Source organism: Delphinus delphis, chromosome 2, assembly GCF_949987515.2.
Source record: "Delphinus delphis chromosome 2, mDelDel1.2, whole genome shotgun sequence".
NCBI classification, from domain to species: domain Eukaryota; kingdom Metazoa; phylum Chordata; class Mammalia; order Artiodactyla; family Delphinidae; genus Delphinus; species Delphinus delphis.
Window position 1 is genome coordinate 43,930,112 of NC_082684.1, and position 14,366 is coordinate 43,944,477.

Sequence of the window (14,366 nt, forward strand, 5' to 3'; positions counted from 1 at the left end):
CCCCTTATGAGTGCTGGATGCTCGGCCACCATTTTCCATGGTCTCTCCCTCTCTTTTCACTCTGGTCACCTTGAAGAACAAACTGGCTTCCAGGCCTACCCCTTGATAAGGCAACCAATCAGACTACAATGGAAAATACTTTCAAAATATATTAGGATTTGCTTGTAGTGCTGGACTAAGGTGGGTGTGGTGCTGACACTGGTTTCTGTGGCATGGTGTCCTCCTGGTTTTCCTCCCGCTTCTGAAGCAATCATTCCTCCATCTCCTTGGCCAGCCCATCCCCATCCACCAACTCTCAGTGCTGGGGCATCCTTGATTCTGCTCTCCTCACTCTGGACCTCATTCATCCTATGGTTTCAGTTATTCTCTACCCAAGGATGATTCCCAAGCATGCATCTTCAGCACAGACCTCCCCTCTATATTCCACCCAAACGTGGCCCTCTTCCAGGATTCCCCATCTCAGCAAATGACAGCACTATCCATCCTTTGTATCTGGGTGTCATTTGGACATGTCACTCTCCTTCAATAACAATCACGAATCTTGCTTGGTCTGTTCTAAACATTTGTGGAGCCCATCAATTTCCCCCCCATGAGCCCATCATCTTTGTCTTCCTAAGTGCTCACCCACATCCATAATTGCTCTTCTTCAGTATAGTTCCCACACTGCAGCTCGAGTGATCATTTTTTTAAGCAAATGTAGCATGTCCCTACTCAGCTTAACATGTGTCAATGGCTGCCTGCTCCTCTTAAGAAGACAACGTCTTCATGATGCCCCATCAGGCCCTTCATGAGCTGGCCCCTGCCTACCTCTCCAGTCCCATGTGAGCCACTCTTCCTCTCACTCTCAACTGCAGCCAACTGACTTCTTACAGTTCCTTCCAGAGATCATGCTCTCTCCTGCCTTGGGGCTATTGCCCATGTGATTCCCTCTGCCTGGAACTCCTCAATCCCCTGAAAACTCCCAACCTTCCAACTGCTGCTAATAAATTACTTCCTCAGGAAACTTTCTTGGACTGCCTCCTGACCCCTCTGTCCCTTGAATTAGTTTTCTAGGGCTGTGGTAACAGAGTACAACAACTGTGTGGCTTAAAACAATAGAAATGTATTGTCTCACAGTTCTAGAAGCTACAAGTCCAAAATCAAGGTGTTGGCAGGGGTGGTTCCTTCTGGGGGCTACGTGGAAGAATCTGTCCCATGCCTGTCTCTTAGCTTCTGGTGGTTTGTTGACAATCTTTGGCATTCCTGGACATGTGAAAGCATCGCCCCAATTGCTGCCTTTATCTTCACGTGGTATTCTCTCTGTGTGCATGTCTGCATCCAAACTTCTCCTTTTTATAACGATACCAGACATATTGGATTGAGGGTCCACCCTATTCCAGTATGACCTCATCTTAACTAATTATATCTGCAAGGACCCTATTTCCCAATAAGGTCACACTCTGAGGTACTGGGGGGAGGTGGTTTAGGGCTTCAACATATGAATTTGGGGGGAACATAATCCAATTCATAAAACCCCTCATTCCCAAGGTGGAGTCCTCCAGTTATATCTTGTCATAGTCCTACCCTGCAGACTTTTTCTTCAAAGCCCCAATCGCAGTTTGTAATTATTCATCAAATAATCACACAAGCAAAAGTGTACTTGTTTCCCCATAGATCGTAAGCCCCAAGAGGGACCATGCCCATTTTTGTTGAGCATTGCAACCCAATGCCTGGCCGGTAGCAGTCATTCAATAAGTCATCACTGAGTGAACAAATAAATTCAGGTCCCTGATTGCATGTCAATGTGAAGAGACCAGCCCTTGTCTCCCAAGCCTGCTCAGTCACTTCCTAGTGCTCCAAATTAAGTCATCTAAGACAGGTAGGGCTGGCGGCAAATCACTAGTTCATCACCTGCTGCCTAGTCTCAGTGTCCGCTTGAAACTTCAGCATCACCTCCCTGATAAAGCCAAGGCCCTGCTGGAAAAATCCATGTCTAAGATTTGTTAGCACAGTGCATTTTCATTGTCAATATGCCTCATAAGCACCAGTGATTATTACTGAGGAGGCTGAGGGAGCTTCTCTGGAGAGCTTAAAATAGGTTACTTCCCTAAGGACCAGAATAGTTTAGCTGGGTGGTTAAGGGATAAATAAAGTAAAGGAGCTTCCTGGCCCCTCTTTCATCTCTAATATTCTAAGACACTTGTTGCTTGATAACTGTGGACATAGTCCCTAAATGCAGACAGAAAATGATTCTTAATCCTTTAACTCTCTGACCAATATTTAGATCAATGAGTCACTGGCAACAGTGCAAGAGAACACTGAAGAACCCAAATAGGTCAAAAAGCCTTTCACACAGATACAGCTGTAATCCTGTAGAAACTGCCTTCCCTGTGTGCTCTCATGAATACGTGCAGAGTGTTAAGATAGTTTAATATCTGGCTTTTATGTTTCATCATCTCATGGCATGAGGAATGCTGAATACTCTAAATGTTGGACTTCCAGAAGCTTGAACCCATTGACCTGCCACAAGTAATTACTTCTGAAAGGCTCCTGAGCCAGGAAGAAGCTGGGAGGACTCACAAAGGCAAGGTGAGTGGCAGCAAAACCTGGAGGGGGTGGGGAACTGGGGGGCTGGCCATCCTTTTCCTGTACTCCCCACACAGAAGATCTCAAAGGCAAAGAGAGCTATTAAGTCATTCAGAGCTAGAACTTTCCAAAGCTATCCATTCTCTTCTGGGCCTGCTTCCAACTGGTGATTACTCTTGCCTCTCAGATGAACTCTGAGCCCTTCTCTGCTGCCTGGTGAAAACAGGGAGATGTAGATGAGAGAGAGGAATTTTACTTGGAAATTGGTGATTCTAGAAGTGTTCAAATTTGTGAACACTTTCCTCCCCTGATTCATTTCAGAGTCATCTAGATGCTGCCATCCACAGATGACTGAGTTGATAAAAGATGTCCAGGTACTTTTAGATCCCCAAGGCTATGTTTGTGATACTGACAGTGCCCATAGAGATGGACCCCTCCCTGAGGCTCACATAGCCACCACAGTTCATGTCCACAGGGAAACAGAACAGGGGATCACTGAACACATTTGGCTACATGTCCCTTCCCCTTCCTGGCCACAGCAAGTGATGAATGAGGGTATATTCACCCCTGGCTGCCCTCATTAACTGTTCACATTGTCTCACTGGAGTTTATGATACACCAGGGAAGATCACCCAAGTCACAAATAATCAATTTTAAATCCTTCCTAAACAGCAGTGTACCAGGGCTTATAGTGGAATATGGGAGTAAACCCTACAGAAATAGGTTGGCCCCCCTCTAGTTTCATAGCCAGACAATTACTCAATGACAGAAGAAGCAGGGAGAGAGAAGCAGGTCTCATCAAACAAGAACACATTTCTGGGAAGATAGTTAAAGCAGCTGTTGACATGGAGAGTGATATCTTGTCAAAATGAGATATGGAAACATATTTCCATTCAAGGTTTGCAAAACTCTACAGGAACCTTAAAAATGATATGATACACATGGCAAATTGCCACTTCATTCACTGATAGCTTCACTAAGAACTGGTTGGGAAGCTGCAACGGTCCACCTCTGACGTCACAAGAGATCTCTATGGATTATGACTGATGATTAAGATCTCACTCTGTTCCAAAAAGGATTTCAAGTTGTGATTGCAGAGTCAGTAACTAATTACCCCATGCTAACGAGTGCATCATCTTTCATAGCAGGAACTGGAAAAGAAGATGCAAACTCTAATGTACCCTTCTGGGAAAAGACAATATTTACATAAGATGCAAATGCTGGAAATGAACCGTAAAAGACAAGAGGTAAACATGAGAAGAAGAGGGTCATATTTACCAAATGTACTCTACATAATCACTGCCCTGGCACATGAATATAGTTAAGCATTCATCTCTAGTCTTTACCTAGCATTTTAAATTTAGTCATTGGAGCCGAAGTTTCAACTACTGGGGTTGAGAAGAAGCAGGAAGATCCCTTCTGCTACCAACTCTGTTGAGTCTTTCCTCTGTTTTCCATCCTCTCAAGGATGTATCCATGTCTCAAGTCTCCCTTTTTTTAACTGTTGCTTCTATGACATTCTGGCTCCAGCAGGAAAATGAGGTTAATTTTTCTTGGTTTAGTAAAAAGGAAGAGGGTGGTGAATTGGTCTGTGTTTTGATACCTAGGTATCTCTCTATAATTTAAGCCATAGAATCATTTTATAAGCAAGATCTCTTGTAACAAACCCCTTTACAGTAATGTCTCCTGTAAATGTCATAACCCAAATTCCTCACTCTAGTGAATAAGCCTGAAGTCCCTGTCTTCTGCAATTCCAAATATATCAGCTAGCCTATGGTGAAATGGTTTTACAAAGGTCCTCACTGTTTTGAGATTATAGGCATGCTCCCCTTTCTCCTAACAAACCTGCACGTGAAGAAAGTTTCCATACCTTCTAACAGGAAAAAAGAGAACCGTGCTCTATTTAGGGGACCATAGATGTCTACAGATAAGCACACAATTTGCAAAGTAGCTGATCTCTTGACCTACTCTGGTGAAAGCAGCTTGAGGGGAGAATACTAACTGTTTATAGCTGATCAATTTCAGGCCCAAGTGGAACTGAAGACAAGTCTTCACAAGGAGGCAAGAACTAATAAGCAGAAACAGAAGGACCATAAAGTCAAGAAAATCCTTCAAAGCATCCCAAGAAATGACGACGGTGACTTTCTAACCTTGTTGCCTGATGAAACCTTGAACAGAAGTCCAGGTGAGGCACACAATTTTTTTAGTAAAATATTTCAAGCATTTTAAAAACTTCATCAGATAAACTTCTGATGTGGAGTGGGGAAGGTGAAATGCAAATCTGACCATATCACTCTCCTGCTGGAAAAAAAAAAAAATCCTTCAGTGAGTCTCCTTGAGCCTGAGGACAAGGTATAACTCCTTGCCCTGATACTCTAAGCCTTCAGGATCTAGGCTCTGCCTACCTTCCTGGCTTCATCTCCTGCTATGATCACTCCCAGCCCACACACTGTAGTCAGGCCAGGTTGCTCAGGGGCCTCAGATGGCTCTGTGATTTCCAACAGACATTTTGCTCATAAACTCTGTGTTGTGTTGCCCCATCAATTAGCGTCCCATTAAGTTTTCCCTGTCTGTACTCCCCCAGAGCAAACCCACCACTGCAAATGCATGGTATTGTTCACATACAGAGCTTACTGCGCTGTGGGCCAATCCCCCATTAGCAAGACTGACCACTTAGAGATCTACAGAAATGCTGGCCATGTCTCTGGAGGTCTTGAGCCTCTAAGATGCAAAGTTACCAGCTGAAAGAGACACTGCCCCTGCTCAGAGGAATGAGATGCTTAATCAATAAGTTAATTAAATAAGAAAAGGCTGAATAAATGAAAAATCTGCTTGGAACATCTATTTAACCTATAGTCCCACGTCCCAGAATGAAATATGCTGTGTAGTCACATAGAAAAACAACTTTTACCATTTAAAAAATATTGGCAAAACCACCAAGAAAGGTGCCTCAGTTAAAATTAGACACTTAGAGTCATTGCTTGAGATCAGGCCAAAAAAACCCCCAACATTTGGAAGATGCTCCAGATCTGGAGAGGCCAGGGGAGACTGAGGCACCTGGAGAGGGGCTTCTCCCTGCTCTCCTGATACTTTTTAAAGCAGTTTCATTTAGTTCCAGCTAAGGTCTCGAGTGCTTACTCTAAGCCAGGCACTGTGGTCCACCCTTAACGTGAATTATCGCGTTTAAGCTTCACACCTATAAGACAGGAGTTACTATTAGCCCCCATGTGACAGAGCCAGGATTCAAGGCCAGGTCTTTCTGATTCCAAAGGGTGCACTCCCACCCATCCCCTCATATAGCCTCATCAGGACTCCAGCGACTCAGAGCTGGGTCCAGGACAACCTTGGGAAAGTCAGCAAATGTAGAGGTTATGACTCCTCCAATTTCTCTCTCAAGAGAAGGCTTCCCACTGCAAAGCCTTATAGACCTCACCACTCTGTAGGCATATGCTCAAGCAATGGGTCCTTTTTACATATTCCCAAGTAGCATCTTTGATTTCCTTCTTTGTCTTCTAAAAGCAGTTCACTTTGCTTTCTCCTAAAAATGAAACGTCGCTAAGATCACAGACTTCCATGAGCATTCTGCTAGTCGGGTTCTGGTAATTAAGGTTCCTCTGTACCCAGCTCCTCTTATTTAAGGCTCTATTTGTCCATTTTTATTCCCTCTTTTGGAAGGTAGGATGAGAGTTTCAGCTCTCTTGTGAGATAAAAATCAGTCTTTGTTTCTTGCTGCCTCTTTAAAATGAAATCACACATGCTTTACATATATTTTATAGATAGTTACATAGTAAATTATATATATCTGTGTAATACATGATAATATATAACTTACACAAAGTGAACATTGCTCTCTTAGGTATACAATTCTATGAGTTTTAACATGTTAATATGGCTCCTACACTTTCCAGAAGCCATATGAGTCTAGTGAGTAGAAAAAGCACTGGACTTGGAATCAAAGTCCTTTATTTGAGCCCTGATGGTACATTCACTAATTGTAAGCTCCATGGGAGCTAGTATCTTTTCTTGTTCCTAGAACAGTGCCTGGCACATAGCCGCTCAATAGTACCACTACTAGAATAGAATTAGAATAACAGAAGCCCGAATAGTACCGCTAAGAGCAGCTGCTCAATAAATATTAGCTATATATTTGTTCATATAGCTTTATTCTACAGAGAGATTATAGCTAACTTCCAGTTGTCTGACCTCTTTGAACCTCAGTTTCCACATCTATAAAATGGGAATAAAGCATGTAGAGTTTACATAAAATTCAAATGATGTGTGTAAAAGCACATATAAAATGTAAAGTGTCATATGGATAGGGACAAAACTGAAGAAACACGGAACTGATGTCTTATAGTGAAAATAACTACCTGCTTCAGGGGAAGTGTCACTCCACATACATCATTTGAATGTCACCTTCACAACTCTGGTCTTATCTGGCCACTTGTACTATTATTTACTTAGTATTTTCCTTTAAGGTATCTTGCTTTGTTTTATTTTTATAATTTAGCCTTGTCTGTGAATTAACTGTGACATTATGGGTTCGATATAGTGGTAATACATTTTTCTAAAACACATATTATAAAATACATAACCATCAAACATTTTCAATGGTTGGTATGATCCTTGTACTACCTAAAATCACTCCCTATTTTTCCCGCACTGGCCTCTGTTTCTTTCCTCTCTCCCCAAATTAATTTTGAAGTAGGATACACTTTCCTCTACTCTGCTCACCCAAAACACATTTAGGTTTTAAAGGTTGTGTTTTTCTTTTTTTCTTTTTTCTTTAAGTCTAGCAACCATAAAGAATCAAACAGAGATTTATCAAAATGTAACAAGTAATAAGACATCTAGCTCAGAAGTTCTCAGACTTTAGTGCTTAGTATACAAAACTTTGTATATAGTGCTTTGTGAGTGACTTAAGGCATTTTCAAGGATAAAACTGAACACGTGACTTTTGCCTCACATACTAAATTTAGAGTTGAAATATCGTAACACCAAGAGTGTAGTGAGAGTCAAGCTATTGCTAATATTACATTAGATCCCACCATTAACAAATGGTCTCTTCCTGTTTCAAAGCTCCTGCCTCTAGTCTGCAGAAAATCCCTGTTCTCAATCTGAGTGATGCTTCTAATAGTTCTGGGCTCATGTGTAGAGCAGAGATGATTGACACGCCCTGGCCCCAATGAATGAAGCCCTTCCCAGGTCCCAGTTACCAATACTTCCCACCTGCCAAAATTCTCTGATGGCTCACTTGTTCATTCCTTTACTTATTTACTCTTTCAACAGATACTGAACTGAGTAGATGTGGTTCTTACACAATAGCACACACAATGAACAAAGGAAAGTCCAATGAGAGTATAACTGAGAGACCTAATAATCTGAGCAGTTGGACAGTTTCTGTAAGGAAGTGATATTTAAGTTGAGACAGGAAGTAGCTGCATGAAGGGAGCAGGTGAGCACGTGAGCATAAGGAACAGAGTCCTGGGACATCCTAAACTGTGATTGATAAGTGTGCAAAAGCCCTTGAGTGGGAAGGAGCCTGACAGATTCCAGACACCAGATGGAGAAGAGACATTGAGATAGAGAATGATTGGAGATGGTGCTGGAGGCACAGTCAGGGCCCAGGGCACACAGGGTCTCATAAATCAAATAAAGACTTTGAACTCTATCTTAAGATCAATGGGAAACCACTGAAAGGGCAAGTAAGTGAACTATTGGGTTTATATTTTAAATATTACTCTGTCTGAACTGTGGAGCATGGATGGGAGAGGAATGCAAGAGGATGCGGGGAGACAGGTGAGAAGTACATAGCAGTAGTGCAAGAGAGAGGTGGTGTCTGGACCAGCAGAGAAGGGTGACACAGAGGAGAGAGAGAAGGAGCCAGATATAAGATATTTAGGAGAGAGAATTGGCAGAACCTGGTGATGAATTACACATGGGTACATGGAGAGAGTGAGGTGGCCGGGAGGATTCTTGGGTTTCTCCTGAAGAACTAGGCAGATGATGGAACAAAGTCACAACCAAGTGCTGGACTAGGGTAACTGGGAGAAGAGGCAGGTTTAAGACAGAAAAAGAAGATGGAGCTGACATATTGTCAGGAGACATCAAAGAGGAGGTGTCCAGTTGTACAAAAAATGTATCAGAGCTCAGGAGACAGATTAGGGCTGCAGGATAAATTAACTATAGTTTTCTGTCGGGGCTGTGTAAATAGACAATGCTAGTAAGTACAGTAACATTCAAGGGGAGAGCAGGGTAGCCCCTCAGTGAGGCAGAAAGGGAACTCGCGAGTCACAAGGCATGAATCCTCACGTTGAAATGCTTGATATTCTTTTGTAACCATATGCAACTTCAGATATCAAGGGCTTAAATAAAATATGCCTTAAGATTTGATAAACAACAATCATGAAAACAGCATCCATAAAGTTACAGCTGATTCCACCAGACTGAGGGGAAAATCTGGACTTTGACCCAGGATGATTTTCCAAGCTTGAAAATGATGGTTAAGATTTTGTTTTCTTAAAAGCCACCTTCCTTGCATAAAGTCTGTTGTTCTGAAGCGCATTCTAAAAGGGCACTGAGTTCTACTTAAATAAAAAGCTAAAGTAAAGACATACATGCACAAAATCCCACACCAAAAAATAAATTAAATCTCTTCCAAAAAAAAAAAAAAGAAGGTAAAATAAGTGCCTGACCCTTTGAGCTCCCTAGTTCTGTAGATCTGGCATCTGTGTCTCTGAAAATCTCCATAGGTGATTCTGCTACGAAAGGCAGAGCTGATGTGAAGGTTAAGAAAAGTGTATAGTATGTGCCTAGCATGTAGTAGATGTTCAATAAGTAGCTCCAGGCAACACCACCTGTGCAATATTCTTGCCAAAACCACTTAACCTTAATTTAATCACAAGGAAACAATCAGAGAAGCCTGAATTTAGGGCCATTCTACCAAACAATTGACCTGGATGCTCTAAAATGTCAGCGTTAGGAAAAAAAGAAGATAATGAAGGTGGAGGAGGAAAAGAGCCAATGAGAGAGTTGGGGAGGGGGAGAGAAAGAGAGACGAAGGAGAAGAAGAAGGGGGAGATGGGAGGGGGAGGGGAGAGGAGAGGAGGGGAGAGGAGAGGAGAGGAGGGGAGGGGAGGGGAGGGGAGGGGAGGGGAGGGGAAGGCGAAGAAGAGAGGGAGAGAAGGAAGGAAGGAAGGAAGAAAGGAGAAGAGAAGAAAGAAGAAAAAGATAGGAGAGTGTTCTTGAATTAAAGGAGACTAAGAGACAAGAAAATAAAATGCAACACATATTCCTAGAGTGGATCCTAGATCTAAAAAATAAAACACAAACAGACAAACAAAAAGCCGTTATAAAGGGTATTACTGGGACAACCATGGATATCTGAATACAGAACGTATATTAGAAAACAATGTCTCAATGTCATATATCTTAAGTGTAATAATTGTATTGTGGTTACATAGGAAAATTGCCCTTGTTCTTAGGAGACTTGTGGTGATGTATTTTGGGAGGAAGTGACTCTGCAACTAATTCTCAAATGGTTCAGCTGAAGCAAAGTGTGTGTGTGTGTGTGTGTGTGTGTGTGTGTGTACATATATGTATAAAACAATACTGTGACAAAATGTTGTTGATGAGTTAGGGTATACAAGTGTGTACTGTGCCATTCTTGTGACTTTCAGAAAATTAAGAAGTTTTTTAAATAGCAAGGAAAGCATTTTTAATGCTTACAGAAACACCAGTTGAAATCCTTTATATATGTGTGTGTGTGTGTGTGTGTGTGTGTGTGTGTGTGTGTATTTTTTTTTAAAGAACACCAAGTAGATTATTTTGTGTTCCTAAAAACCTAAGCACTTAAACAAATACATCATTGTCAGGGGAAAAAATAAATTAAATGAACTTCTAATTCTTTGTAGAAAATACACAGAATGCAGAATTTCTGGAACATCAAGCAAGTAATGACTATTGTCCCCAGAAAATTGGCAAATTGGAAACATGGTTCCGTGAACGAGAGGCTCGTGGACAGCTTCTCTGGGACAGTTCCAGCTCTGACTCAGATGAGTTGGGGAAAGACGAGAAGAAACCACGAGCACTGGTGAGGACCAGGACAGAGAGAATTCCACTTTCTGACGAGTTTTTTGATTGAGAATAATAATACTATTCACTAACCTAGATACTGAGTGCATTGAAAGCTTACTTTCGTTTAAAAATTCTCCAAGGTAGTATATGAACTATTTTGAGGACACCAATTCACTTTCTTTTCATTTTGAAATCCTAAGATTAAACATGTGAGATATATTGTTAATTATACTACATAACTAACTGCCTCAAAACTTAGAGGCTTAAATAACAGCCACTTATTGTCCAACTTTTCTGTGGGTTGCTGGGCTCAGTTGGGTGGTTCTTCTGCTGGTGTCTTTTGAAGTTTTTCATACTGTTGAAGCCAGATGGCAGCTAGGACTGGAGTCCTCTGGAGGCTCGACCAGGACACTGAGACAGCTGGACCTCACCCCCTCTCTGTATCATCCCAGAGCCTCCTCATGTGGATTCCCCAAGTGCTCTCTCCTGCAGGGTAGTGAATTTGCTTTTATGTCAGCCCAGGGTTCCCCAAAGCAAACGTTCCCAGAGGAGGAAAAGCTGCCCATCCTCTTAAGTCTAATTCATGGAACGGGCCCCAAATCACTGCCCCACAACACACACTGCATTGGTTACTACAAGTCATAGGCCAGGTCACAGGTAATGAAAAAGGGGCTACACAAGGCATCAATTCCAAAGTGTGGTCTATTGGGGTCCATCTCTGAGACATGGCACCCCACTGTTTTAAAAGCAAATTATTTCTTATAAAACAAATAGATGAGAGAGTAAATTTGATAGAAATAAAAATGACTTTTTAAAGAAAAGTCACAGTGATGCTACAGTAGACAGTAAGCTCACTTAAGTCACTTTCCTGTGAGTTAGAAACTTGTTACCTCATAACAGAGAGGCTATAGGAAAAAGGTAAAATAATGTCAAGTGTGGAACGTCACTGTGAGTTGAAACTCAAAATTAAATGACGATCCCTTAGATTACGGTGTAGATCTTAGAACTCTTTAAAAGGAAACTTAGAAATGTTCAGTCCAAAAGTGATTATATTTACAAAATTTAAATTTTTTTTACCCTTCAAGCAATCTACTTTATTCAGATTTTACCAGTTACATGTACTCGTTTGTGTGTGTATTTAGTTCTGTGTAGTTTTGTCACGTGCGTAGATTCATGTGAGCAACCCCACAATCAGATACAGAGAAGTTCAATCACAAGAATCCCTTGTGCTATCTATAGGGGCCCCCAAAGTAGATTTTTAGGCAATTTTAAGAACTTCTTTTGTATAAAATTTGACTCCACTTTTAGCATAACCTAAAAATATTTTTAAGCCATCCAGAAGCTTCTAAGAATTTAGTGAACTTTAAAACAAAGTAAAACAAAAATACCTTGTAAGCCTTCTCTAGGAAACTTCCAAAAAGAAAACAATAGAAACACCCCCTGAATTTGACATTCAGTGCATTCAGATCAGTCACTAAGAAGATAAAAAGACTGCTGTGTCAAGGGATGAACATTCATGTTTCTTCCAAGGACAGAGACAATTAATTAGGTCATCCCTGGGCATTTTTACTCCCAGTTCTTTGCAAGCAGCATTCTTACTTTTTCTTTGGTAGGTAAAAAGCGTATTTCCTACAAAGGAATGCATAGATTGTTTGACCAGTCAGCCTGTTTGGAAAAGTAAGATCCTTCTTTTTTTTTAATTGAAGTACAGTTGATTTACAATGTTGTGTTAGTTTCGGGTGTACAGCACAATGATTCAGTTATATATATGTGTGTGCATATATATATATATATATATATATACACACATGTATGTGTATACATATGTATGTATATATATATATATATATATATATTCTTTTTCTGATTTTTTTCCCTTATAGGTTATGACAAAATATTGAATATAGTTTCCTGTGCTAGACAGTAGGTCCTTGTTGGTTATCTTTTGTATATATAGTAGTATGTATAGGTTAATCCCAGCCTCCTAATCTATCCCTTCCTCAGCCCTTTCCCCCTTGGTAACCATATATTTGTTTTCTATGTCTGTGAGTCTCTGTTTTGTAAATAAGTACATTGTATCTTTTCCAAAATAAACAAATGGGACCTAATTAAACTTAAAGCTTTTGCACAGCAAAGGAGACAACCTACAGAATGGGAGAAAATATTTGCAGATGATGTGACAACTGAGAAGGGATTAATTCAAAAAAACAACCCAATCAAAAATGGGCAGAAGATCTAAACAGACATTTTGGTAAAGAAGACAAACAGATGGCCAACAGGCAGATGAAAAAATGCTCAACATCACTAATTATGAGAGATTATGGCCATTCTGACCGAGAAAGGCAAATCATAATCTACAAACAATAAATGCTGAAGAGGGTACGGAGAAAAAGGAAATTTTCTACGCCACTGGAGGGAATGTAAATTGGTGCAGTCACTACGGAGAACAGTATGGAGGTTCCTTAAAAACTAAAATAGAGTTGCCATATGATCCTGCAATTCCACTGCTGGGCATATATCCTGAGAAAATATATTTTTAAAAGACACATGCACCCCAATGTTCACTGCAGCACTATTTACAACAGCCAAGACATGGAAGCAACCTAAATGCCCATCGACAGATGAATGGATAAAGAAGTTGTGGTATATATACACAATGGAATATTAAATGCCCATCGACAGATAAATGGATAAAGAAGATGTGGTATATATACAATGGAATACTACTCAGCCATAAAAATGAATGAAATTTTGCTATTTGCAGCAACATGGATAGACCTAGGGATTATCATACTGACTGAAGTAAGTCAGACAGAGAAAGACAAATATTGATATCATATGATATCACTTATATATGGAATCCAACAAAAAAAGGAAAAGTAAGATCCTTGAGAGGAGAAATGAGTTCAACCTATTCTCAACATCCTCATATTATGGTTGACCTGGAAGGTTTAAAACAAAGTGGGAGGGGCTTCCCTGGTGGCGCAGTGCAGGCCCGCGTACTACAAAAAAGAAAACAAAAAAACAAAGTGGGGTGGGCAACTCCCAGCACTGAAGACAGCAGGGCCAATGAAGGTGTTCATGGCTCTGGTCTGTGACTTGAACTTGGACGACACCTCCTTCTACACGTTCACTGGTCTCTGAGCTACATGAGGGCTCGGCGTCTCCTCCCTGTAGTATCCACACCCTACACCCACCCCCCTGCTTCCTAGCATAACATCTGGCACCGAGTTTATTATTTAATGTTTGTGGAATTCATTAATTTATGTGTTAACTAGTCAATTAGCGTCAATTGCTCACTCTCACTTTCATTTCCCAAGAGTCTTAGTTGTACAAGGTTGATTATACAGATTAAAATGAAGGGCTTCCCTGGTGGCACAGTGGTTGAGAGTCCGCCTGTCGATGCAGGGGACACGGGTTCGTGTCCCGGTCCAGGAAGACCCCACATGCCGCGGAGCGGCTGGGTCCGTGAGCCATGTCCGCTGAGCCTGCGCGTGAGGAGCCTGTGCTCCGCAACGGGAGAGGCCACAACGGTAAGAGGCCCGCGTACCGCAAAAAAAAAAAGATGAGTTTTTTTTTTCCCCTAGATCTTGGAATTTATACATCTAAATGGATGGCACAAATTAGACATTGTCTTGGGATAGAGGAGCTAGACACGTATGTGTACCAATGAAGATGCCATAGCTCAAAATATTTCTTGAAATTCAATCGGAGTGTGTCAGCTG

General features: G+C 41.2%; 1 protein-coding gene across 2 annotated transcripts in view; it reads left to right on the forward strand.

The window, feature by feature from the left end:
• Positions 1–12,860, forward strand: part of CCDC198 (coiled-coil domain containing 198) — a 31,505-nt gene extending 18,645 nt beyond the window's left edge. Inside the window, exons 3-6 of one of the 2 annotated variants that reach the window (XM_060004490.1) lie at positions 2,482–2,568; positions 3,711–3,812; positions 4,591–4,750; positions 10,479–12,860. In XM_060004490.1, coding sequence (XP_059860473.1) covers positions 2,482–2,568; positions 3,711–3,812; positions 4,591–4,750; positions 10,479–10,708 — 579 coding nt within the window. In that variant the 3' untranslated portion in view covers positions 10,709–12,860. The remainder of the gene's footprint in view (positions 1–2,481; positions 2,569–3,710; positions 3,813–4,590; positions 4,751–10,478) is intronic. The other variant, XM_060004491.1, reaches the window with a different exon arrangement.
• The last annotated feature ends 1,506 nt before the right edge of the window (positions 12,861–14,366 follow it).